Genomic DNA, 27,344 nt, shown 5'->3' on the forward strand with positions numbered 1-27,344 from the left:
CTGTATCCCTGCCCGCCAGCCCTGCCCTGGCTGTGCCCCTCCTCGTGGCCTCTGCCCACCCCCACTCTCCAGCCTCCAAAGGCTGAGTCAGTGGCTACCCCCTGACGGCCCCAGGCAGCAACTGGGCCCCGTTTGGGGTCTCACGTCTCCCTCCAGGGACTCTCAAGCAGCCCGGTAGAGATTCTGTCCTCAACACCCGAACAGCAGCAGGTGACCGGGGCGCCCCCACCTCGGCCCACCCTCCGGGGTTGCAGGGGAAAGGTCAGGGGGGGCCCCAGCTGGAAGGACCACACAGCTGCTGTTTTGCTAAATCAATTCCACTTTATTTGAAACTTTTAACATGCCACAAATTTACATGAAAATACCCATTCGAAATGTAAGTTGGAACACAAAATTCAGGAGCAGCTTCACCAAAGGACAAAGAGGTCTGTCATCGAAAGGCAGGTGACGCGAATTCGGTCACTTAGCACCTGGTCACATACACAAATGCCGCGGGACAGCCTGGCACCCCACCCCCCCGCCCGCCCCACTCCCTCATGACTGATCCTGTGCTGAGCGGGACTCTCTGGCCGGAGGGACAGGCAGTGGTCAGATGGGCAGGTGGGTGGGCGGGCAGTAGCCCAAGTGGCGGCCAGGAACCGGCTGGAGGCAACCGACGGCCGTGGGGTGTCACGTGGCATGGCACACGGGCAAAAGCACGCGCCTGCACACAGCCCTCTGCCCGCCCCCACTGCTCAGACCCCCTCGGCCCCCCAGTGGGCAAAGCAGGGCAGCCTCTGGGTACTGCTGGCCTGGAGTCTGGTACAGCTGGTGCCCCAACCCTGTGCTATTAATGCAAGACCTCATACTTCAGTGTTTTTTGAAAAAACTTCGCAAAGTAATTTAGACGATGCTGGTCAGCCTGTGTGGGACCTGGGGTTGTGTGAGTTTCTGTGGGTGTTTGTTCATCACACCCTGCAGACCAGAGACACTGCTCATCAGAATCCTGCGCCCTGAGCCCCTCCGCACAGGGAGGGGCTTCCCCAGCCCTCTCTGGTCAGTGGGGAGGGGGCCCAAGGCCAAGGCCACGAGGACCACAGGTGTCGGCATCCACGTCTCCCTCAGCAGGGGCCACACTCCAGTATCCTCACCCACCAATCTCCCTTCTTTTTCCAAGGTCTCAGCACTATTCAAATCTTAACGGAACAGGGAGGCTGAGAGGAAGCAGAAGGCTGAGCGGTGCTGCTCAGAGGAGGACTGGAGGGAGGACCCATCCCGGCAGGTCCCCTGCTGGGCGGGTTATGCACTGGGACCCGCCACCATCCTGGCCATGCACCAGGAAATCACCGGGGCAACGAGGTTGTGCCCGCTGGGTTCAGGCCCTTCAGCCAGCAGAGACCCGGGCACCCCGGCCCTGCTTCCCCAGGCTAGGCCTCTGCCAAACTTCTGCCCCTGGGGCCCCGGATCCCGCCTCAGGGTGGGGGGGGGGCGGGGGGTCAAGGGAGCATCCTTGAACACCCAGCCTTGCAGAGCCGCTGGAAGAGGGTGCCTTGGCCCCAGGCCCGAGCAGAGAAGCCCTTGGAGAGCTGGCGGAGAAGGGACCCTCGGACCTGTCTTCCCAGGTCCTCAAAAGGCAGCCGACAAGCCTCCGGGACCAGGAGTACCTTCAGGCCGCTGGCTGGGCTGCCTGGAGGCACTGACTTAGCAGAGCCCAGCCCCAGGAGCAGGCAGGACCTCTAGGTCTAGGGTGGGGCCTCTGGGTCCAGGGGCAGAGCCTCTGCAGAGGGGCGGCTTCGGGAGGCCAGCTAGGGTCTCTTGTTAACAGAGAAACGTCCGGGTCCCCTCCTCCCTCATTCCCCGCTCCCCGGTGTCTGTCTCACACACACACCACGCACACACACCATGCAGACATGTGTGCTCCCACAATCATGTGCACACCAGAAACAGAACCCTTACATGGCAGACTACACTCACACGTGCAGGCACACAGATGTACATGCACACGCGCGTGTGCACGCGCAGGCCCCAGTGCTGACCAGGCCCCTCTCTGCAGGCAGCATATGGTCCGCCACTTAACAGCCTAGTTCTGCCAATTGGGGATCATCAGGGTGGGTTCTTCTCCCAGCATAAAATGCTGCAGAATATAAATTGCAATTAACAACGGTGCCAAAATAGCACTTAGTGAAAATAAGCACATTATTGACATCTGGTGAGTCCTGTCCCGGCTGCAGGAGCAGGGGAAATGCTTGCTCTAAGTAAAGGGTGGTCGGGGGACACTAAAAACACAAGCCCCCTCTTAGGGGGCTGCTTTCCAAGGCAGCTCACGTCCCATGAACGGCCCCTCCTAGCCCTACTGGCTGGCATAGACGAGGCTGCTGGTTGAAAGCGCTTGCTCATGAGAACCATGGCCGCCTGCAGGGAGGGTCTCAGTGGGAAGGTCCGTCTCTGGCCTGAGCCCAGCTGCTCTGGATGAAAAGACATGAGTACCAGGGCCCCGGGGGTCTCCTGCCCCCATCCTGGGCTGAGTCCCCCGGCTGGTCAGGCTGAAACTGGCCACAGCCCTGCTGTGAGGGAAGCGGTCAGTCGGTCCCCACACCACCTTCCTGACGGCCCTCAGGTGGTCTCTAGGTGCATCCGACAGAAATGCCCAGAAATGGATGGGGGGATCCCACCACCTCTCAGACCCTCGTCCACAGCGTGTGGCCCTGTCTCTCCGGGGCCCAGGGCAGCGTGGCCTGCAACCTGCGAGGACGCGAGAGGAGCCAGCCAGGCCCGTGGGGTGAGGGCCCTACCGTGGGGCGTTTCCCTGGAGCAGCTGGCACGCCGGTCCCTCCAGGCAGGAGGCAAAAAACTGTCAGCGGCACCTGGGGAGGGAAGGGGGCACCCCACGCTCCAGAGGAGACAACGGCACCCACGGCAGGAAAGCCATGGGGCAGGGGAGGAGCCCAGCTCCACGTGCAAACACACGGTCTGCCCAGTGCAGGGAGGCAAGAGCAGGCCCAGGGCCGCGGGGCAGGAGGCTGCCAGACGGACGGCACTTAGGACTGACCAGAGCGCTGGGGGCCTGTGTGCCTCCGGGACCCTGACCCTAGGCACGCTTCTGCCCTCCGAAGGGCCTCCTGATCCCCTGGGCCTGGTGGGGGGAGGACCCCGGGAAGGGCAGGCGAAGGTGGGCTCAGGGTCCAGGTCCCTTTGACAGGCGAACGACAGGACGGGCGACGCCAATGGGGGCAGCCAGCGTGTGCAACAGACCAGGAAGCCAGTGAGGCTGGGCCTCGGCGCAGACAGCAGCCAAGGTGGGGCGGCGGCGAGGCGGGCCTGGCGGACTCTGCATGCGCAGCCCAGAGTCGGGGCAGGCAGCCCCGGGCCCTGGGGAGGACGCACAGCCCAGAGTGGGGGGAGGCAGCCTCTCTGGAGACTCAGGAACCCCCGCTGGAAAGCCCCCTGACGCCACCCAGCCTTCCCAGGACATCTCCAGGAGTGTCACCAGGGGTGTTGGGGCAAGACTCTGGGTGCAGGGACCCCGACCGGCACCCTCGGAAGCCCACCAACCATGCGGGTGATGGCTCTGGAGGAGAGTCTCGCGGTGACAAGGCAGAGGCTCCTGGTGACCCCAGGGTGTGAGGCTGGGACACGGGGAGGCTGCCCCCCATTTTGGGAATAGCTGCGGTGCCATTTTTTAAAGTGCTAAATACAGCTCTCTGAAACGGGGTAATGGGGTTGTCTTTCCAGCCTCACATGTCCTTTCTAGGCTCTAATATTTCAAGTTTTTCTAACGAAGCAGGTCTGCCTACATTTCCACAGAATCAGGGACCTGCAGCTTCTAAAGCCGGCCGTGACCGCGTGCAGCCAGGGACGCCCAGCCCCCCACCACTGGCCCCAACCTGCCTGATGTCGTCTGGCTGGAAAGGAACCGGAGACGAAATCGGGTTAACAGGAAGAAGGGAGCCCCAAATTGCAGCCATACACCTGGAGCTCCCCTCTGCCCCTCCCCAGAGCCTGGAGGCCGCCGACCAGCAGCACGGAGTCAAGGGACACTCCTGGGCAGGGGCACTGGGGCCACGCGGGGCTCTGGGGACCTGGCTCCAGCGAGTCCGCACCCCGGGAAGCACCCCAGCCGGGCCCCCAGGTCACGGGCCAGCCACCCTCGCCTCCCTCCTCCCCATCTCAGCCAAAGGGCGCTGAGGCGGAGTCCTCACAAGGAAGCGCTCAGGGGCCGGGCGGGCGCCGGGAAGTGGCTTCCTTCCCCCGGGACCCCGGGGGTGCAGGCCTGGGCGCGGGCAGGGGTAGTAGCCGTGGCTGAGGGGGAGGCCACGCGCCCGTCCAGGCCGTGCTGGGTCCGTGGCTGCGGCTGGGCGCCCACTCCCATCACCACCACAGGTTGGGGGGCTCCTCGGCCACTCTGCTTTTAAACAAGGTGACCTCATCCAGGTGCACCATGGGTACGTCCCGGATCACATCGGTCAGGCCCTCGTGGAGCAGGGGGAAGACGACGACGTTCAGCGCCGGCCGCTCCGCCTGGAAACTGAACCAGAGGCAAGCCGTTAGCGGGCCGCGCGCAGACAGGCCATGTCCCCACGGGGCGGCGGCGGGGTGGGGGGTGTCCCTGAAGGTGACACCAGGGAGCCGCAGCACTGAGGTCGCACAGGCAGGACTCGGCGGGGGCCAGGCGGCCAACCCCATGCACACACAGACCACCCAGAAGGACACCGACTGCCAAGTCAGGTGACGCCGTCACTCTGCTGGGAGGACTCACCCCAGCGCCTGCCGTTAGCCCCGACCTCTGCCAGCACATCAGACCAGCCTTCCACCTCGCGCACCCTCAGGCGCCAGGCTCCACCCCGTGGAGGGGGGGACAGTTTACAAGGAGCATCTGCCGGGCCAGGCACGGCGCTGGAGCTGACAAGATGTCACTTCACTACAGGTCACCTCCCCGCAGCCCCTGGCCAGCGAGGTGACCGCCCCCTTCCCACCCGGAAGCCAAGGTGCCTCTGGTCATGGGAGGAACTTCCATCCCATGTTATCATGAAGGGCGAGGGGCAAGAAGGTGGCCACACGATTTGCCAAAGCTAAAGCCAGGCCAACCCCCAGCCCACGCCTGCTGCAAGGAATGAGGAAACCGTGGTCCCAGATTCCCCCAGCCAAGCCCCGCCCCCCAGCAGCACTGCACTGGATTTACGGCATGTGCAAACTGAACGCCAGAAAGGCATTCATAAAACCTGATGTTGTGGCAATAAAGACGCCGAGGAAATGCCTCCTGGTTCTGAGCATCGCGTTCTGCTCCTGGCGGGAGCGTCTGTGACCATGAGCCTCGTGGGCAAGTCCTCACCTGCAAGCCTGCTGTGCGATCTACTTGACTTGAAACAAAATACTCTCAGGTGTGGGACGTGCGTACACGACGCCTGCCTGCCCACCTGCCTCCCTGAGGCTCTTATGGAGCCGCTGTCAAATGCCAAAGGGGATTAACTTCTCACCGGAGCCCGGAATGCAGCTGCCCCTTCCGAGCAGCCCTGACCTAAGACTCCTGCCCCAAGTAAACCGACATCCTTCCCAAGACTTTCTCTGGGGTCAGCACCCAGGTCGGCCCCGACCTTGACAGAGCAGGGGCTGGCGGGGGTGCTCAGCTGCCCTCATACCTCTGAAAGGCACCTCCCAGACCAAGGAGCCCACACGCCCTCCCAGCTGGAGTCTCACCGTCCCCACGCAGCGAGAAGCCTGGACAAAACACGGACGAGGGGCAACAGCAGGCAGAGCCAGCGCTCCTCCGAGGGTGGGGCTGGGGCTCCCTCTCCCTTCCCGGGGCAAGGAGACAGGCTCTTGGTGGGGCTCGTATGGAGGGCCATCAATCCACGGGCTTTGCAGGGTTACATGCACATGGGTTGTAACGTTTGTGTGTACAGTTCAAGTGTGGCTTGAGACTGGAGTAATCGATACAAGGAAAGAAAATTAAACTCCTTGCTGTCCCCCATGTTCAGAATGAGACAGATGAGCCACAGCAGGGGAGGCTGCCTCTGAGGGCCGCTCCCCTGACCAGGGCGAATCGCACCACGAGACGAAAAGACCCACGGCTGCATGCAGCCTCAGGTTGCAAGGACAAAAGCCAGGCCTGCCAGGCTGATGGGCTCACCTCCAGGCATGGTGGGCGTGTCCTCCCGGGCAGCCCCACCGGGGCACCGGCCCCCCATGCCCGGCTCCGCCCTCAGCAACCCCCACACCATCCTGGGCAGCAGAGGCGGGGAAGCCCCTGCCTCCCCTCACACAGCTAGCCTGGATCTCATCTAGGGTAGAAAGAGGCAGGATGTCTGGAGCCCGCACTCAGTCCACACACACTCTGAACCTGGCATCTGTGAGCTCGGCCACCTGGCCCCCACAAGGGGCAACAAAAGCTCTAGATGGCGAGAGGAAAAGCCGCCCTGGATGCCGCCCCTCCTGGGGGGCCCAAGGGCACCAACAAGATACAGAGCTTCAGAAGGTTCAACTAGACTGACTCTCTGCCACTCGCAGCGGCCGGAAGGGAGGAGCCACGCCGAAGAAAACTTTCTACACACACACCAGGGGATTTCCAAGGGGCGTCTGGGTACTTGAGAAGCTCAGCTGCCCCAAATGCCTTCTCCGAGCCTCCAGGGAGCAGACAAGCTTTTGCTTGTCTTAAAACCATTGTTGTGTTCAGAGAGAAAACATGCCAAAGTGTAAGGTGAGCACAGGGCCCCCAGCCCCCGGCAGCTCTGCCAGCCCCTCCCGCGGCACCAACGCACCCTCTCCAGCTGTGCTGAGCGCGTTCCTCCTGGACACGGCCTGGCTGATGTCTCAGGACGCAGACAACGTGAGTCGGGTTTGGTGAATTTCCTTCAGTCCTTGGGGCTGTGTCCAACCTGCGCCCAAAGCAATAAAGCACCCGGGCCGGGGACCACCTTCTCCATGGTTCCGTCCCGGCCAGCGGGCCACTTCCCCAGGGGACACGGTTTAAGGACCCCTTCCCATGACCATATTGGTAAGCCTCGTTTCACACAGTTGAGTTGTTTCCTCAGGATAAATTCCAGAAACAGGGCCATTGGGTCCGAGGGCACAAACACGTCGACATGTCAAAAGACGGGCCCATGGAGGACTCGGACGCCACAGCAAAGAGCCAAGGGGACGTGGCCGTAGAGCGATCGGGGGCGGGGGGACGAGGAGGGGTGGCCCGCGGTGCGTCTGCCTGTGGCTGACATCAGGGGGCGGCTGTCCGGGAGGCTGAGCCCCAAGCTCGCCACCGACAAAGGACTTGACAGGGCAGCCACAGCCCCGGGACCTCAGGCCCGGCCACGGCCCAGCGGACAGAGAGGGGCGTTCTGAGCAGGCAGCTCTGAGCCCGAGGTCCACGAGTGCACGAGGGGGCCCCAGGGACCTCGGTCTCCATGCTTGGCCCTGCAGGTACCTCGGAGCTGGAAGGGCTCCAGGAGGGGCTGGGTGAGGCCTTGGGCTGGCAACAGCGCTGGCTTGCTTCTTGGCCTGAGAAACTAGAAAAGAAATGAAAGTTGGCAGCCTCGGCCCCCCGCCCCACCCAGATAAAAGTGTTATAGAAAAGCCAAAATCATAAGACCTTTTATAAAAGCTCCTCTCACTGTAACAGGGATTTTCAAGAAGCAAGGAGGTGGGCGGTGGCCAAGAGTAAAACAGTTACTAAAGCTTCCCAGAACTCAAGACGTGCTCCAGGCGGGTGTGCGGGGCGTGCCCTCCGAGCTCCCCGCCAAGCCTGCAGGGACCCCCAGGGCCCCTTGGGGCAGCCTGGATCCGCCTTCGTGCAGAGGAGCAGGCAGGGAGAGGCCCTCCCTGTCAGGGCTCACAGGTCCCCCACCCACGTGGAATAACAGGATTGTAAACCCCATGGGCTTAGGCCCCTGGAGCTGTAACTCGATGTGAGGCTCTTTCACCAGCAAGGCCTGAAGGAGGCGGGCTGGGGTGAAGCGGAACACAGAGCAGCTGGTTTGGGGTGTCCCTGGGGCATCGCCCCTTCCCCCCAACAAAGACACCTCCAGGACCAACACCGCAGACTTCTCATAGCCTTCAAGAAACATCTCCGAGAGGCGCCAGAGAGAAACAGGGTACGCCCCTGCTTTTGAGACACACGGAAAGCTTCCCCTGGTGACCCCAAGTCTCTTATAGGCTGCGTTTCATTACATTGGCTGGATGTGTCATAATTTACTTTCCAGCCCTCCTACAAATGGGGGGCTTCCCACGTGGCTCAGTGGTAAAGAGTCCACCTGCAATGCAGGAGACGTGTGTTCAACCCCTGGGTCGGGAAGATCCCCTGGGGAAGGAAAACGGCAACCCACTCCAGGGTTCTTGCCTGGAAATCCCATGGACGGAGAAGCTGGAGGGCCACAGTCCATGGAGTCGCAAATGAGTCAAGCATGAATGACGGACTAAACAGCAAGTCCTACTGATGTGCTCTTGGGTTGTGTTCCGTCTTCTGTTAAAAACAAACAGCGCTGCCGCCACCAGGAAGAGCTCGGTGTAAATCCTGCCTCAGGCCCAGCTGCAGGACGGGAGCCTGGAGCTTGGCTGGGTCAAGGCTGTGCGTTCAGCCTCCACAGAGCTGGCCCACCCGCCTCCGGTGACAGGTGGTCCCCTCCCTCCACTAACATGAGTGGGCTTTGCCTGAAGGGGTGGAAAGGGTTGCACCAACGTGCTCCAGGGGCCGTGTGGCCCCGTGTGACCAGTGCCCACATGAGACTGCAGCCACCCCCCTCCAGGAGGTCACCACCACCTGTACCAGAGCGGACCATGGCCCGCCCCGCACTTTCCAGAAGCAGGGCTCTTCCGGCCTTTCTCACAGGGGAGGCTGGGTCCTTTGTCTGTCCCGCGCCCTCGGCCATCTGCCTGGTGTGAAGGTTGTGTTGGGCCCGTCCCCTCGGCTGTGGAGGCAGGAGGCCAGGACACTCAGGTCTCTGCCTGTAACAGGGCCGGCAGGTCACGTTCCATACATGATTTTCTGTTTTGTTTTGCCTTATTTTGTTGTTTTGGCTGTACCGGGTGGTTTGTGGGATCTTGGTGCCCCGATGAGGGATGGAACCCCAGCCACGGCAGGGAAAGCCTGGAATCGTAACCGCTGGATCTCAGAGGCATGCAGGTGAGCGGGCAGGTGCTTCAGTCATCCTCTGAGCTTGAGGCAGGGAACCGCATGAGAAAAGGTGGCGACAAGCCCCTCCTGGTCATGATTCCGGGTGGAATGTGTCCTGCTGTGATGTCTGAAGCCGGCGCCATCACCCTGAGCCAAGGCACCACCTGCTGGGCGCCTCGCAGAAGCGCAGCCGGGACCCCATGCCCTGCAGTAGAGGCTTTGTGGGAACACAGATGCGTCCTTCCAGCGCGGGTCCCGCTACACCTCCACCGCCTCTCAGAGCCTCGGTCTCCCCACTTGTGCTGGGGCTCGGGGCGCACAGCTCACAGGGCTCTGGGGCGGCGGGAACCACAGAGGCAGGACATGGCAGGAGGAGCCCACGGGGGGGCCACGCTCCAGCACGCACAGGGCTCCGGGCACCTCAGCCGCTCAGCGGGTCCGCGCCACGGCCCCAGCCTGCGGCCAAGAAGTCTACCCCGCCAACGTCGACCTCAGGCCCGGACACCGAGGGCAGAGACACAATGGTGAGTGGGGAGTGCCCCCCCACAACACCCGGCTGTTCTCCAGGCTCCCAGGTGCAGGCTGAGAGAAGAGGGCGTCACGAGTGCAGAATCAGCTGTGAAGGCCAGGCCAGAGCCACCACAACATTCTGTGATGGACAGCAAACGGCATTAAAAGGGAACGTGTGCAGATTTAACAACACACAGAGACTCCCCTGATGGAGCGTTAACTCAACAAAATCAGCACAAAACCACATACAACTCCATCCTAGAACTGCTGGCCACTCTGGCTGGGGGAGCCAAGGGGAGCTTCCACTTGAAAACAGCTTGATCCACAGTCTCAGTTTTTAGAAAGATCATGAACATCAGGGAGGAGAAAACTCTTGCTAGGATTTCTCCTGAGAAAGGCGACAGCAAACTGCAAGGACCGGCGACCCCACAAGGACCGTGTGGTGGGGCGGCCTGAGCCCTATGACTCCGGAGACCTCCTGGCTGATGGCGCGTCTGTAACTCTGTGCCCAGCCTGGCCTCCTCCGTCACGTTTCCCCATCCGCAGGACATGGAGATCTGGGAGAGGGGGGCTGGGACCCCCGGGCTACACTCGACGGCTGCCAGGGGCACTACCGTGGCACCACGTTCCCTCTCCAGAGGGCCTAAGCGCTTCATGCCCCTGGGGACCCGCTCGGGGCAGACTCCCCTCCCCGGGAAGGGCTGCTCCAAGTCCACACTCCAGTCTTGGGGGCCGATATACGTTCCTGCTGGAGCGGTTGTCAAACTCCAGGACCCGCTAGGGAAGGACACAGCCTGGTGTGTAAACACTGCACACCTTCTGCAAAGGCCCGGATGGGCAAGGGGGACACACAGACCCACAAGGAGGCAGAATCTTGTGAGCTCTCCACCCTTGCCTACAGCCCCTCAAACACTTGCTGCTTCTAAATCTGAACGAAGTGCAGAGACATGGAAGGCTGGAGATTGAGAAGACGTCTGCACAGCCCACAGAAGTAAAAGCGGGACGCGGCTCCCTTTGTGAGTGTGCTCAGTCCCGCTAACCGCACACCGTGAAACAGTCAAAGCCGTAAACTTCAGGTTACGCGTATTTACAGATCTTTTAAAAATACCATCTTCTCTGGGTTGGAAAGATCCCCTGGAGGAAGGCATGGAACCCACTCCAGTATTCTTGCCTGGAGAACCCCATGGACAGAGGAGCCTGGCAGGCTATAGTCCCTAGGGTCACACACAGTCGGACACGACTCAAGTGACTTAGCACACTTACTGAAAAAAGAAAACTCTTTAGCATCGGGAAGGGCTTCACCAGGCCTGGCTGGCAGGCGCACAGCCGCCAGAGGCAACTGCAGTCAACCTCTCTTGAGACTTAGATGCCACCCCCAACCCTGACTTCTCCAGTGTGCACTGGAAGGCTTAGAAACCCCAGAAGGATCTCTGCACCTGACATAGTTGGCCCTCGCAGAGGACTCCAGGGACCAGAACTTCTGGAGTGCCACAGAGAGCTTCCGGAGCACCACAGAGAGCTTCCGGAGCACATAGGTGAGAGGTCACAGGATTTGGAGTGTGCCACCGGAGTGGACCCTGCAGACATCGCTTAACTGCTTCCCTACAAATTGCAGGCAAAGCCAAGTTCACCATTTCCTGCTAGACCGACAGCACACACACACTTGGCCAAAGGCAGCTGCCATGTGCCCAGGTTGACACCCACAGCAGCAGCATTTACAGGAGTCTCTGAACTTTCTGCGCACGCAGGGGTCAGGTTCATGTCTGGCAGGTGCCCCAGAGATTCCCTGCAGCTGTCATTCAAAGCCCACGAAGCTGAGTTTTATACACCAACCAAAAGGCTTTGCTGCCTGCCGTTCTCGGACCGGGGGCCAGGACAAGTGGCAGGTTTAAGAGGAAGCTTAGGGCGTAGGAGGGTCAGTAGGGGAGGTTGTTGGACCCACAGCCGTAACCTGAATCCACAGTGAACACGGATGGCAGGGAAAGCCAGTAGCAGAGAGGTGGGCCCACAACAGGCGATGGCACGGCGGCTGCACTGTGGGCTCACTGGCCCCAAGCACTGCCCCTCCCTGAAAGAGCCCCGCAGTAGGGCCCACCAGGAATGAGGAGATCGACCACCAACGAGGAGCTGCGACCCGGCAACGGGCACGGAAACGATGCTCCCCGGAAACACCACGTGGACTCACGGTGCGAGGACACGCTCGTCCAGGAGCCCCGGGAGAGGCTGGCGGCGTCTCACATGGGCGAGGCTGTGGGCCAGGGGCTCTCCCACCCACAGGGGAGCTTAGGCTTGGGATGGCCATGTAGGAGAGCACACAGCCAGGCCACTCCTGGACACGCCCATCACTTCTAGGAAACTGCACACTGGGGAGCGGGGTTGGGAGGGCGGGAAGAGCACCAGTCCGCAAACAGCACGGGGACAGAGCCAGGCCTCCGCGGCTCGAGGTGGAGGCTCCCAGGAAAGAAGAGGGCAGAGGCCCTCGTGTGAGGTTGGGCTGGAAGCAGCCTCCCCAGGCAACCAGCTGGCCCAGAGCTCTCCAGAAGACAGCCCATCAGGCATGACAGGGGCTCTGAAGCGAACCCGTGCAGAAAAACGACGAGGGGGAAACAACACCCGGAGCCTAAGGCTGCAGGGTGACGGTGGCACCGTGTGGGTTCCGGGCTCTTCTCAGCTGTCCCCCGGGGAACTCCTGAGAAGCCGGAAGACGAGGAGGAGGAGAGTCCTGCCGCCTGCGAGGGCCCGCGCACTCACCTGCGGAGGAGGGCCTGCTGCAGGCTGCGGCAGGTGGTGAGCGATTCGCCGGTGAACAGGTGGCATACCACCACGCGCAGGCAGCGCGCCATGAAGGCCAGCACAGCCTCGGGCTGCAGCGTCCCGCTGCGCGACACCAGGCAGAGGCGCTGCAGCGCGGAGCACTGGCTCAGCGCCTGGAAGAACTGGGCGTTGGCGCTGAAGTAGGGCTGCTCCAACCTGCGGGGAGACAGGACACGCGGCGTGAGACGGCGGGCGATGGATGTGTGTGGAGTGGGGCTCCTGTCCGGGGGCCCACAGGCCCAGCAGGCTCACTCTGCGGGCTGCACTGCCTTCTCAGAGTGCCTGAGAGCCGGGAGGATGGGGAGGGGCGCGGGGGCCGGCTGCACCGGGCACCCGGAAGACGTGCTGCAGCCCCACCCCTCGGGACCTGCGTGGGCTGTGGGGGAGAGGGCCCTTGTTTGGAAGCAGGGTCTTTGCAGACACAAATGACTTACGATGAGGCTCGCAGGACTAGGGCAGGAGCTGGTCCGATGGCCGGCCCCTCAGAGGCCAGGAGACAGCACACGGAGGTGCTCTGTGGCAGCCGGGGTGCACTGCAGGGACGTGCCCACGGCCCCAAGAATGCTCACACCGCCCGCAGCCGCCAGAGGCTGAAGGGCAGGCCTGGCACAGGCTCCCACCCACCTTGACCTGGGGCTTCCGGCCTCCTGACTGTGAGAGGATGACCCTTTGTCTTGGGTGACCCAGGTGGTGGTTGTTTGTCAGGGCAGCCCCAGCACACTGGGAGAGAAGCCCGGGGCAGGGAGCTGGGGCACAAGCAGAGCTTAAGAGCGTTTCCTGGTAAATCACACAGGAAGACCTAGACGGCCTCACAGACAGACGTCAGCGTGGATCCAGTCCACCTGAAAGCTTCCCACAAGGAAAACTGTTAATGAGGGTCATCCCTGGGGATCAGCACCAGGCCCCAGCGGTACTTCTCAGGCATGCGTGGCTGTCACCTGAGCTTTGACAACTCGCTGACTGTTGGGGGAGTCCACGGTCACCTGGCCCAAGCCACTTCAAGGATGGCGACACAAGAGGGAGAGGCCGGCCAGAGACGTCCGCCCAGCGCGGGCAGAGGGCGCACAGGCGCTGCGGCAGGCAAGGAGGAGGGCTTCACGGGGTGATGGAGATTCGGGCACATCTGTAGGAAACCGCAGCTCAGGGAGCTACGTCTGACCCCTATGACCGCCAGGAGAACATTTTAAAGGGCGGCGAGTGGGCACCAGGCAAGGCTCCCTCTCAACCAGCCACCCAGGCCTCTGATGGCCTTTGTGCAGGCCGTTGTGGGCCCTCACCCTCCCTGTTAGCACGAGGGCTGGGAGGAAGGCACAGGACAGCCCTCGGCCAGGCCAGGCCTGCACTGTGGGGACACCGCCACACCTGGGGTGCCACAATCCTGGGCCCTCTGGGTCCAGCCGTCCCCACCGCCAAGGCCCAGGCACTGCACAAACCACCCCCTGCATAAACGTGGTGTAACACCTGGGACAGACGCAGACACTCTTGGTGAGCCTGGGAGGCTGGCAAGGCCTCTATCAACATGTGAGACCCACAGGGAACCCCGAAAGGCCCGTCTTGCCCAGTAAACTGAGAGTGACTTCCTGGGCAGCCCCCGAGAAGCTGGTCTGCAGCCGGGGGCTCTCGTCATCAAAGGAGAGGCTTCCAGGACAAGCAGCAAGAACCCCTGAGCCCGCTCCTCTCAGAGGCAGTGGGTCTCTGCTGGGAGCAGAAAGCCTCCAGGCATCAGGAGAGCCTGAGCGCTCTGAATGCAGCGACGCCCTGGGCGAGGCAGAAATGGGGAAGGGGCTGTCTTCCCCCTCCCCAAACGAGAGCCTGAGGGCCCGCACTCAGCCTCCTGATGCCCAGGGACACAGACAAGGCACAGGATGGGGAAGGGATTTTAAAACCAGGTCTGAGGTGACGGGATGTCTGTTCAGAGCCATCCCAAACGGGAGCCACCAGGCCCTGAAATGAAACGCAGCAGGGAGCTGGGGGCTTTAATCACATGTAGGTAGAAGTCCTAAGCTCCTAAAACCGTGGGGAACAGGGGTCCCTCTGCGCGTGATTCTGAAAGACCTCACGTTCTCTCTGGGTCCGGCAGGAAGGAAGCCCCCTGGGGCAGGGGAGACAAGCCCTGGCCCAGCACTGCTGGGCTGCAGTCACCCCCCAGCCCAGCCCCGGCCGCCTGCAGGATGGCCATGCCGCCAGCCCGCGACGGACACGCTGCGGCGCCGCGGTCACTAGGTGGCGACGTGGGGCCTCGCTTCCCACTGGGGATCTCACTGCTCAAGCAGCAGAGGACAGTGCGCAGGCCACACAGACTTCTCAACGCTCTTCTCTTCCCTTAATGCGCCCGCCACCCCCAGGTCCGTCCCCAAAGACGCCCACCACAGGTGTTCACCGCAGGTGTGGCGGGTGTGGGGAGCCCATCCACTCCACCTGTGGGCGGCCAGCACTGGAGGGCCAGCCAAGCTCAGTGCAAGTGACCGGCAGTGTCTGCGGCCAGGCACCAGGGCAGAGGAGGAGGAAGGGGCACTTGCCATGACTGGCTGTGCCCTGGGGCAGAGTGTGTGGGTGCCCCGCCCGTCATCCCTCACCCTTCCGCCCAGTAAGGATCTGGCCTCCACAGCTTGCTCCGTGAGGCTCTGTGGGCACAGGCAGGGGCTCAGACTCCCCCCACTGTCTGCCCACCTCTTGGGCCCCTCTCTGACCAGCGCCTGAGCCTCTGGGACACAGGCATTCAAACAGCCAACGACAAGGGCGATGTCCCAGCCTGGGCTCAGGAGCACAGCCTCCTGTGTGCTCTGCCGGGATGCCACCAACCGCTGTCGCTCCAGCCCACGCCTACACACTCCCCACTACACACTGTCAGACCCTGGTCAAGCCCCCAGCCCTCGAGACTCTCAGGCCTGTGCCCTCTGTCTCAGCAGGCACGCGGCAGGAATGCAAACGCTCGCCGAACTCAAGGCTGCACTCCACACTCCCCTCTGTGCCCTGGAGGCCGCGGAAGGGCCCGCAGGGGCCATGGAGGGGCGGCCGGGCCCCCTCACCTGAGGTCCTTCAGCCGCTTGCAGTGCTTCAGCATGTCCGAGAGGCCGGACATGTAGACCACCTTGCCCATCAAGCCCAGGTGGGCCAGCGAGAGCGACTGGAGCTGCTGGCACTGCAGGCCGATGCTCACCAGCCCCGAGCCCGTCAGGATGCTGGGCAGCTGGGCCAGCGTCAGGTGCCTCAGGAAGGCCAGCTGGCCGATGGCAGCCACCTCCGCGTCCCCGACGCTCTGCGCCCGGCTGCAGGGGGGCAGGGAGTTGCGGATGGCAGGCTCATTGCGCGGCATGGCAGATGAGAAGTTGGAGCCGATCAGCTCGAGGCGGTCCAGAAAGGGCACGTTCTTCAGCAACGACCAGAACACCGAGGACGGCTGGGGGCCTGCCGGCCCAGGGAAGGGGACGGATGGCACGCCGATGCGGACCTTCTTGCCGAAGCCGCGGGGCACCGCACGCATGGCGGGCGGGACAGGCGCGCGGTCGGCCCGTGGCGGGGAGTCGGCCACAGCGCAGACGGGCAGCGACAGGGAGCGCAGGCGGGGCAGCCGAGCCAGCAGCTGGCACAGGTGCTGGCCGGGGCCCTCGGGGCTGTGGTGGTGCGCGGCTGAGAGGTTGAGGTGCCGTAGGTTGGGGCAGGCCGCCACCAGCGCTTCTAGGATGGCGGGGTCGATGTCGTCCTCTGCCTTGCGGAGCAGGCAGTCAGGTGCCAGGCAGTGCGCGCAGCCGCTGAGGTTCAGGCCTGCCAGGCTCCGCAGGTCCCTGCCGCCGTCGATGACGCGCTGCAGGAGGTGGCCGCCGGACAGTGCACAGCGGCTGAAGCTGAAGTAGAAGGGGCTGCTGAACTTCATGTGCTGCAGGAGGGCCGAGCCGTTGAGCCAGGACTTGGGCAGCTGCAGGGCGTCCAGCGCCACGTTGCGGGCCATGGACTCCAGCAGGTTCCGGGTGGCCCCACTCTCGGCAAAGCTGCCGGGCACGGAGATGAGGAAGGCGTGGAGGTTCTCGGGCGTGCGGTCGCTGAGCACGGCCAGGTAGAGGCGTACCACCTCCTGGTTGATGTAGCCGGGGGCCAGGCGGGCGTAGAAGACGCGCAGGTGCTGGTAGTGCGGCACGTTGCTCTGGCCCACCATGAGCTGGCCCGAGAGCACGGCGCCCTCCCGCGTGCGGTCCAGGATCTCGAAATACAGCAGCAGCTTCTCGAGGCTGGTGCAGCAGGGCACCACGCCGTACGAGGGCGTGTACAGCGTCTGCTTGAGCTCCCGCACGCGGCTCAGCGTCGCCTTGCATTCGCCGCTCAGCTGGCTGGCGTCGAAGCCGGGGCTCACGTCGATGGCCAGGGAGCGCAGGTGTGGCAGGGCCGACAGCACCTTGGAGAGGCGCAGGGAGGTCAGGGGGCAGCCCGACAGGTTGACGCGCACCAGGCCGCGGCAGCGCGCCACATGCTCCACCGTGGCGCCCGACAGCCAGTAGCAGCCGGCCATGCTGAGCTGCTGCACGTCCCGGCCGATCTCCTTCACCAGCCGCTTCACCTTGTCCTCGCTGGCCTGCGGACGGCGGGGAGAGGGGGACAGAGCTGCTGAAGGCACCAGCATCGCCTCCACCCTCGCCCCCCACAGCGCACACCCTCCCCTGCGACCGTCAGGGAGCCGCCTCGTTCCTCCCCACACACTCACCTCCCGCCAGCTGTCAGAGCCCCAGCCAGGCGGGAGGCGAAAGTGGGGCAGCCCCCAGGGAGATGTCTGGTGGATCCCCTGAAAAGCCAGAGTCACCCCGTGACCCACAAGTCCACGGTCAGGTGTGCACACGAGAGGACTGAAAGCAGGGGCTTGGACCGACGCCAGCAGACCCTGGCTCACGGCAGCACCGTTCACGAGAATCGAAAAACTGGCCACAAGCCAAGCTGTCCATTGACCGCTGAGCAGATAAGGCAGTGGGGTCTGTCCACGTGGTGCGACTCTGCTCGGCGCAGCGAGGAATGAAGAAGCCGGGCTGCTGCGACAGCATGGGGCAAGGCCTGAGGGCGGGATGCTCCAGGAGGCCCGTCATAAAGGCCACCTTCTGTCTGATCCCACTGAGGTGAGAGACCCAGAAAAGGCAAGACCAGAGAGAGCGAGCTGAACAGAGGTCGCCAGAGGCCTGGGAAAGGGGAACGGGGTTATTGCCTAAGAGTTCCAATACTTCTGTTTAAGACGATTAAAAAGACTTTCAGAAAGAGTGAAGACGGTTGCATAACCCTGTGAATGTACTTAGGGCTAACGGAATGGTATGCTTAAAATGGTTAGGAAGAGAAGTTTCATGTTATGTGGGTTTCTTTCAAATCACACAGTAGAATCGTGTCCGGAAAGCAGGCTTTGGCTCTTGCTTTCTTTTACATCACGTGCACGTTCACATGGTTACACGTTCCTCAAAAACCTGGCCTGGACGGTCAGGGAGCCACAGTACACCCAGCCCACCCAGCGACCACCAAGGCCTTCAGACAACACGGCATCGAGCGTCTGTGTGTGTGAGGCTCGTGCACACGATTGCGTCTCTACAGCGATCTCCACACCTGGAACCGCCCAGGTGAAAGACACATTCTAAACACGCCAGATAAGGCCTTCCCTGGTGGTCCAGTAGCTGAGACCCCAGTGCAGGCAGCGACCCCTACTCAGGGAACTAAGACTCTGCGTGCTGCATCCCGCGGCCAAAAAATATAAATAAAAATTAAAATTTAAAAAACCTCCTCACACCTGTCAGAATGGCCATCATCAAGAAGACCAAAATAACAAGCACTGACCTAGATGCGGTAAAAAGGGAACCCTTGGACACCGTTAGTGGGAATGTAAATTGATGCAACCACTAGGGAAAACAGCATGGAGGCTTCTCAAAAAATTAAAAATAGAACTACCAAATGATCTAGCAAGTCCACTTGTGGCTAATTACCCCAAGAAAGCAAGAACACTAACTCGAAAAGGTCCTCTGCACCCCCAGGCTCACAGCAGTGTTACTGACAACAGCCAAGGCATGGCAACAACTTAAGCGTCCATCAGCAGACGGGCGGAAAAAGAAGGTGTGACTGAGACACACACAGTGTGGCACTCCTCTCATAAAAAAGAGAAGATGAAGAAAGCCTTGCCATCTGCAACACCACGGACGGCCCTTACGGGCGTTACCCTAAGTGAGCTAAGTAATTACACTAAGTGAACGAAGGAAGAGAAAGACAGACACCATAAGGTCTCACTTATATGCGGAACTAAAAAAAAAACTCATACGGTATAGGAATACAGTCAATAATGTTATAGTAACTTTCTATGGTGTGTAATCTATAAAAATATCAAATCATTATGTTGTACACCTGAAACTGATATAATAGTGTCAGACAACTAGAGAGGAAGTTTTAAAACCAAGCTCATAGATACAGCGAACAGATTGGTGATTTGGAGGGAGAGGATAATCAGAAGGCACAAACTTCCAGTTATAAACGAAGTCCTGGGGATGTGAGGCAGAGCACAGGGACTACAGCTGATAACCCACATTCTCATCACAAAGGTGCAGGCATGCTGCACATGCGAACGCTGCAAGAGAAGACCTTCAAAGTCCTCCTCACGAGAAAAAAAGTTAGACCTCCAACATCCGCTGGACCATGGAGAAAGCAAGGGCGTTCCAGAAAAGCATCCGTTTCTGCTTTATTGACTGTGCCAAAGCCTTTGACTGTGTGGATCACAATAAACTGTGGAAAATTCTGAAAGAGATGGGAATACCAGACCACCTGACCTGCCTCTTGAGAAATCTGTATGCAAGTCAGGAAGCAACAGTTAGAACTGGACATGAAACAACAGACTGGTTCCAAATAGGAAAAGGAGTACGTCAAGGCTGTATATTGTCACCCTGCTTGTTTAACTTCTATGCAGAGTACATCAGGAGAAACGCTGGACTGGAAGAAACACAAGCTGGACTCCAGATTGCCGGGAGAAATATCAATAACCTCAGATATGCAGATGACACCACCCTTATGGCAGAAAGTGAAGAGGAGCTAAAAAGCCTCTTGATGAAAGTGAAAGTGGAGAGTGAAAAAGTTGGCTTAAAGCTCAACATTCAGAAAACGAAGATCATGGCATCCGGTCCCATCACTGCATGGGAAATAGATGGGGAAAAAAGGGAAACAGTGTCAGACTTTATTTTGGGGGGCTCCAAAATCACTGCAGATGGTGACTGCAGCCATGAAATTAAAAGATGCTTACTCCTTGGAAGAAAACCTAGACAGCATATTCAAAAGCAGAGACATTACTTTGCCAACAAAGGTCCGACTAGTCAAGGCTATGGTTTTTCCTGTGGTCATGTATGGATGTGAGAGTTGGACTGTGAAGAAGGCTGAGCGCTGAAGAATTGATGCTTTTGAACTGTGGTGTTGGAGAAGACTCTTGAGAGTCCCTTGGACTGCAAGGAGATCCAACCAGTCCATTCTAAAGGAGATCAACCCTGGGATTTCTTTGGAAGGAATGATGCTAAAGCTGAAGCTCCAGTACTTTGCCCACCTCATGCGAAGAGTTGACTCATTGGAAAAGACTCTGATGCTGGGAGGGATTGGGGGCAGGAGGAGAAGGGGACGACCCAGGATGAGATGGCTGGATGGCATCACTGACTCGATGAACGCGAGTCTGAGTGAACTCCGGGAGATGGTGATGGACAGGGAGGCCTGGCCTGCTGCGGTTCATGGCGTCGCAAAGAGTCGGACACGACTGAGCGACTGAACTGAACTGAACTGAAGGTAACAACTGTTACTTCGACATGATCATTCCCCAGTGCACACAAACAGCAAACCATTACCATGTACACCTGAAAGTCATATAAAGTTAGATAAAAAGAGCAAAGAAGACAGCAGGAGGAAATCTTCACGACCTCAGGTCTCACAAAGATTTTTTCAACAGAATACAAAAAGCAGGAGCTCAAAAATTCAACTGGACATCAGCAAAGTAAAAAACTTACACTCTTCAAAAGACCGGCCTCACCGATTCAACGGACATGCGTTTAAGCAAACTCCAGGAGATAGTGAAGGACAGAGAAGCCTGGTGTGCTGCAAACTGTGCGATTCCAAAGAGGCAGGACACAACTTAGTGACCGAATAACAACAAAAATGAAATATTTACACTCCTCAAAAGACACTGCTCATAAACTGAAAGGGCAAGCCATAGACTGTGAGGAAACAGCCACAATACATCTGACCAAGGACTCGCGCCGGAGCACACACTAAACTCCCAAAACTCACTAAGAAACAGACAATAGCGAGTGGGCAAGAGCCGTGTGCAGACACTTCCGAGACGATGCACAAATGGCCCTTGCACCTGATGAAAGGAGAAGTGCCAGCGTCCTTCACTGGGGAAACCAAGTGAAATCCTCAGTGAGATACCAGCTCCCGTGCATCAGAATGGCCACCACCAGAGAGACGAACAGCATCAAGCGCTGGTGAGGATGCAGGCAACCTGAACTCCCGGCTGCGGCCGCTGGGCCGAGGTGGCGCCTCTGACTGCGCTCAACTTCACAGGAGGGCCTTTCATGGGTCTGCAAACCCACTCCTGGGTAACTCTCAACCTGGAAATCGGTCTCCCTCCTAGCCTGGTGCCAGGACCTAAGACCCTCCCAGAACAACACCCACCTCGCCTACACCCTGGCCCAGGTGGCTAACACCCATACTTTTAGGCCCCAGGCTTTTCACCTTGGAAAAGTCTTTCCCGCATGTGTTACAATATTGCCCTGGTTGTTTATGTTCTGGTTCTTTCGCTGCAAGGCAGGCAGGGCTCTCAGCTCCCCCACCAGGGACCAAACCCGCATCCACCCCTGCACTGGAAGGTGGAGTCCCGACCGCTGGATCACCGGAGAGTCCCTGGGCCCAGCTTTCGTCATCCCTGCAGGCACCCCAGGCCTCAGCGGGGCGCCTCGGTTGCCCCCACCTCTGCCCCCGCGCCAGGCGCCACCTCTGGGCCCCTCACCTCATAGTCCTTCTGCAGCAGCACCGTGTGGGTGAGGCTCTTGTCCAAGCACAGCGCTGCGAGCTTCCGGCAGGTGTGCCGGACGTTCAGAACCAGGTCCGTGCTGGGCACGTGGCTCAGGATGTGCAGGAGGATCTCGTCGGAGAAGCCCAGCAGGTGGGTGCTGTCTGCCACCGGGGCTGCCGCGGGGGGCGCGTCACTGTCATCGCACGTGTCCTGAAAATAAGGGGCACCAAATTTCCATGGGATCCCCAAGGGCGGCCCTCAGCCAAGGGAAGTCCTCACCGTGCTCCATGGGGAGGAGCTGTTACCAAAACTCTTAACTACAGAGCGAGAGCCCCCAACATTCTCCAAAAGCCCCCTTTCGAATCACACACCAGGATCTCTTCAAACATAACAGAGTCGAAGTGAAATTTCAATTTTTTTTTTTAATTTAAGAGATATTTTTCTTCCTACCTAAGTTCCTCAGCCAAGTCTGGCAGGTTTCCAACTCAACTCACGACCATCAGCCGAGGCTGTCGTTGTGAAAGCTGCCGTTTCTCCTCCTTAGCCCAGAGTGTCAGTCTTAAAACCCTTGGGCAGGTGAATTCCATCCAGAAATAATGACACCTGGCCTTCACCCCTCAGGATCACTGTGATAGGTTAAGGAGTTACTGTGTATCAGCTTCTTAGAACAGTGCCAGATGGGTACCTCTCAGCGTTGTTAAGGACGAGTAAAAGGAGAGAAGAAATGATGAAGACCTCATAATTAAGCAGCACCAACCAGACCAATGCCATTTTAAAATCTTAAAGATTCATAAAAAAACAACGGAGGCAGCACAGCTTCTCTCCACTTCTGGTTAGAAACCCTTGTTGCTATTTCCAGTAAGATGTCCACACGTCTTACCGTTTCATTTTCTTTTTGCAAACATCAACAAGAGTTTCTGTCCAAATATGGGCTTCCCATCTTATTGATCAGTGCCTTGTACAACCAAGAGGGAGAGGGACTAGGCCTCTGTTAGTGTAACAGGAAACCCCTGAATCAAGGCCACCGGAACTGGGATTCTCTAAGAGCCCACTGAGGGGGGTGGGAGAGAGGCATCCCTGTATCTTTCCAACACTGCTGGAAGGGACCCTCTTGCCTCTAAACCGACCTGACGGGGGCGCCTGTGACATTCCCAGTGTAGTACCCAGAACTATTTCTACCGGCTTGCCCAGTGATTCCGTCTACCAGCACCTTCTCCAGCCTGCTTCTTCGCTGGTAATACTTGCCAAGGATGGAAGCGTCAAGGCTTGGAAAGCCGTGCTGCTGCCATGGCAACCGTTAAGTCCGGGAGGAAGGGCCCCTCTGCGCACCCCATGCAGACACCAGGGGATTCCTGGGAGCTCTGACTGCGAGCCTCTCTGGCCTCTACATCAAGCCAAGCAAGCCCTCGCCAGGGCAGGAAACGTTTGCACGTCCAAGCGACCAGCACCGGCCCCTCCCACTTTCCCGTCCTCCTGAGAGGCGGCAGCCAGATTTGCCTTCTCTTCCCTCTTTCCTTCCTCCCACCTTTACCAGGGCAGCAGGCGGCCATCAGGCCCAAGTCCACAAGCTGCCCTGGGTCGCTGTATTCTGGGTCCAGTCTTTCGAACCATACGTTACTTTCCTGAGAAATTTTCCAGGTCCAATTATCTGGGATCGCCCAGGCACATCTGTTAAAAATCAGATTCCCAGACCCCACCCTAGACCGAGGGACTCCGTCTCCCGAGAGCGAGGGCGGGTGGAACCAGCGGTGGTCATTATCAGGCGAGCTCGGTGTGCCGGGCTTCTGGGGGACAAGAGGGAAGGGCTGGGCCTCAATTCCGCCGAGTAACTCAAGGCTAACCCCTTCTGACCTCCCCCCGCGGTTCGCAGATTTATCAAAGCAAAGAGAACACCGGAGGAAAACTCTCTCAGGAACGCCAGCATCATATAATTTCCGCAGTTAGGCTCCCACCCAGAAATTACATTTAAAAAAACCCACAAAACACACACAACAAAGCAGGAGTTGAGCAGCGGTTTCCTCCGCCCAGTCCCAGCACACGCTGCGGGATCGCGTTCTCCACGTGCTGCGCCCCCAGGGCTGCCCCGAGGCCGGCGTCCCGCGCTCCACCCCAGGCACGGGCTTTCGGGGCGGCGGGCCTGTATGAGGAGCTGCGCAGGCAGCAGGGCAGATCGGTTCCCCCTGGTCTCCCGAAGGCCCATGCTGGGAGGAGGCCCAGTCCTGCAGGGTTTGCACCAGTACAGTCTTCTCCCTGGAGCCGAGGCACCCCTCAGCCCCCAGGAAAGGCTCTGCGGAGGCAACAGCACACAGGCGGCCTCACCAGGAGGAAGACAGGAGGCCTCTCGCTTCTTCATTCGCCAAATAAAAACGTGGGCCGCACAAGGCCCACATCCACGCACACCCAAATACACCCGTTCCCGCTTCCCTCTGCCTCTCCGGAGAATGTGTTCTCAGCACGGGAAACTGAGGCAATCCCATACTCCATCTTTTAAAAAAAGGTCAGGTAAGTAATCCGAGGTCAGAGGGCAAGGATACGCAAGACAGGGCCTGATTGGCTGAGCCCGAGACCGCCCCACCCTCCACCACCGGAAGAGGGCCGCAGGGGCTTCCGGTAGGGTCCAGCCAGGGGCTTCCTGGGGTGTCCGGAAATCCCTGCTCAGGGCCAGGTGATCCTTATCAGGCACACTTGGAAACCAGCCGGCTAGCACCGGACGACACGCTGAAAACCATTTCAAAAGTGGGGGCTCAAAAAGTTTATTCGATAAACTGTGTTACGTTCTTTTTCAGAATGTGTAATATTTCACAATTTTTTTAAAAGTTAAGCCAAATTAAGCTGAAACCTAGGTACTAGCCCCGTAAAAAAATCCCCTCCTAGGATGTTCACTGTCTGAGTGTTTATAGTCAGGCACCCAACGAAATCGCAGGGTTCAGAGATCAACTGAGGAGGTGTCTGGGATGTGCTCTAAATAACCCAAGGGGCAAGGAGGGGCTGCGAGGGTCAGAGACGAACCAAGACCAGTCCTGTGTTAACTATTGAAGCTGGGCGACGAAGCACAGGGAACTCTACTCACCACTCTCTAATGACCTACATGGGAAAAGAGCCTGAAAGAGTGTGCATATACACATAGCTGATTCGCCTTGCTGTACACCTGATACTAAAACACGACAGTTTAAACCAGCTACACTCCAAGAACTTTTTAGAAACTGGCCGATGAGTACATAGAGGGACGTTCACTACAACATTCTTTTGCAAGTATGTGGAACTCTATGATGCTGTTTTTTAATCAAAGAAGCGACCTGAAAGGATGCTTCTCACGTTGCCTTCTTAAAATTTTATCTATTTATTTAGTATTAAACTCTCAGCTGCAGCGTGTGGGATCTTAATTCCTGACCCGGGCGCCCTGCCTTGGGAGCAGAGAGTCAGCCACTGGACCAGCCAGGCAAGCCCCACTGCCCTCTTCATAAGTCTTTGCTTCTCTAGTTGGCAATTTCCAGAATGGCCCCCAGTACCCAGCAGCCAGACCTCCAAGCCTTGGCAAGGCTGCTCCCTCCACTCGATGACGCCCACACCACAGAAGGGAAACTGCTACTCTGGAAACCTCAGCTCCAAGGATCCCTCCCCAGAAAGCCCTTCCAGCACCCCAGACACACTTAACTCACCCTGCTGTTGCACCGCTGCCCCAGCCACTCTTCACCCCCTCCGGCCTCATCAGGTGCGTTTTACTGCCTTGTTACCTGGCTCCTCATTCAGCCAGGAACAGCTCATGAACAGGGATCACCTTTTAATGCCCAATGGAAAGAGGCACTGAACTGGGTGTCAGTGAACCACTGCTTCAGAATCTTTTGAAGAACTATTCAAAGTGCAGAGCCCAGCTCCTCAGAAGCACAGGAGAAGGACATCTGCATTTCAAACCCAGCAAAGACTCTCAAAATCAGACCGCCTCATTCTGGAATCAGACAGTGGGGATGGTGGCACAACCCTGTGAATACATTTTTTAAAATCACTGCATTATACACGTGAAAAGTGTCAGTTTTAAGGACTTTCCTGGCAGTCCAGTGGTTAGGACTCCATGTTTGCATTGCAGGGTGTGTAGGCACTAAGATTTCACATGCCGTACAGAGCAGCCAAAAAGTAAAAAGACACATTTTAAAAGTATATAAATTTTATGATATGCACATTATATCTCAATCAATAAGTCATAAGATCCACCCAGAGAAAGGGGCTTCCCTGGTAGCTCAGCTGGTAAAGAACCCGCCTGCAACACGGGAGACCTGAGTTCAATCCCTGGGTTGGGAAGATCCTCCGGAGGAAAGCATGGCAACCCACTGCGGTACTGTTGCCTGGAGAATCCCCATGGACAGAGGAGCCAGGCGGGCCACAGTCCATGGGGTCGCAAAAAGTCGGACATGCCTGAGCGACTAAGCACAGCACAGAGAAAGGGACCTTATCTCCACATCCAGGACAGAACAAGACTCTCCTCTCTCTCCTCAAGCCAAGAGATGCTCACGATGTGACAGGAGGCTTCACTGGGCAGCTCCCCAACATGTACTTCAAGAAACAGAGGGGCCTTTGCACCAGGACCGCATAAGACCACAGCAGCAGATGCCCTCCACGCCTCGCCCCCACCCCGCCCCCACTCACTAAGCACATGCAACTAACCAAAATCTGCTAACACGGCCAGTCCACCCCCGGGGACTCTTCCTGGGGAGCTAGTACTCTCTGGCCCTTCAAGGCTACCACCAGTGTGTGTGTGTGTGTTGGGGGTGGGGGTGGGGGGCACACAGCCTCCCTCTCAACCTAGGGGCCACCTCTGACCCAAATTCACTTGAAGACCTGTCAGTAACCCTAGCCACCTTCCATTTACCCATGCCCCATCTACTCCAGTTAAGCAAGCCGGTAAGACTCAGGAAGTTCACTGATTGCTGATCCCCGACGAGAGCCACAAACACAGCTGCACACAAGTATACGTAAAAGTAGGAAGGAAGCAGCAAACGGGAAGGCCCTAGTCAGGGTCCAGACCCCCACTCCCTGGTCTACAGAGAAAATACCCTGCACATTACAGGAACTCGGCGGGATTCTCTGTCGGACCCAGACTGTGGAGCACTCAGAATTAAGTCATAAGGCCCCCAGGTGAAGTGGTTTTTCCTCCACTACCCCCCACTCACCCCCAAGTCACACGACAAGCAGGCTCAGAGAAAAATGGGCTAGGCTGAAACTGAACATTCAGCGACAGAGGATGGGATGGGAAGCGGGCAGGGAGAAGGAACATCTCAGAGCTCCAAGAGTTGAGCCAAGGCCCGGGGCAGGGACGGCCGGGGAGGCGCAGAGGAGCTGTAAACTCTGGGAAAGCAGGGAGCGGGGAGAGGTCTGCCCATCAGGATGAGGGACTCGGAAAGGTACGGAAAACCGAAGGTTGAGAGAGCTTACACCTTCAGATACAGGGTGAGGTCCTACGGGGCGGGACGGGTCACGGATGGGGCAACGGGAGGCCAGCGACGGGATGGGAAGGAGCCGGCGAGGCCAAGGCCAGGTACGGGATAGCAAGGACCAAGCCAGGCCGAAAGCCAGGGTCGGAGTGTGAACGACCGCCCGGGGCCGCGGTTGGGGGACCAGATGGGAAGCACAGAGCCAACCGAGGTGGGGACGGGCAGGATGGAGCGGGACAGGGAACGAAATGGAAAGGACGCAGGGGAACCGAAGTTGGGGTGGGGAGAACCGAGCGGGGCCAAAGCCGCCGGACAGGGAGGAGGGCGGAGAGAGGCGCCGGCCGTACCTCTCCAGAGCTGGCCATGTCGAGGGCGGGCCGAGCCGCTGCCTCCGGAGCCAGAGCTCCGGGGACCTCCCGCCTGGCTGGCCAGGGATGCTCACAGCCGGCGCGTCCGCAGCTCCACAGAGACCCGAGTAAGGGGCGGGGCCCTCTGCCACTTCCGGCGCCCGCCGACACGC

The 27,344-nt window shown here is 59.2% G+C and overlaps 1 protein-coding gene across 1 annotated transcript; it reads right to left on the reverse strand.

Annotated features, from left to right (window-relative positions):
- Positions 1-323: 323 nt before the first annotated feature.
- Positions 324-27,285, reverse strand: FBXL18 (F-box and leucine rich repeat protein 18). The gene is made up of 5 exons (XM_052657313.1): positions 27,172-27,285; positions 21,393-21,608; positions 15,433-16,970; positions 12,341-12,559; positions 324-4,504 (listed from the first exon to the last, which is right to left on the reverse strand). Exons 1-5 carry the CDS (start codon positions 27,187-27,189, stop codon positions 4,348-4,350), a joined length of 2,148 nt encoding a protein of 715 aa, XP_052513273.1. The 5' UTR covers positions 27,190-27,285; the 3' UTR covers positions 324-4,347.
- Between the last annotated feature and the right edge of the window lie 59 nt (positions 27,286-27,344).

Source organism: Budorcas taxicolor, chromosome 2 (assembly GCF_023091745.1).
Source record: "Budorcas taxicolor isolate Tak-1 chromosome 2, Takin1.1, whole genome shotgun sequence".
NCBI lineage: Eukaryota > Metazoa > Chordata > Mammalia > Artiodactyla > Bovidae > Budorcas > Budorcas taxicolor.

Bases quoted from the DNA above. Each gene is read 5' to 3' on its own strand.
- FBXL18 (XM_052657313.1), bottom strand. The intron at 16,971-21,392 runs GTGAGGGGCCCA...CGCCGTCCGCAG, and splicing joins TGCTGCAGAAGGACTATGAG to GCCAGCGAGGACAAGGTGAA. The intron at 4,505-12,340 runs GTGAGTGCGCGG...CCTCTGGTTCAG, and splicing joins CAGCAGGCCCTCCTCCGCAG to TTTCCAGGCGGAGCGGCCGG.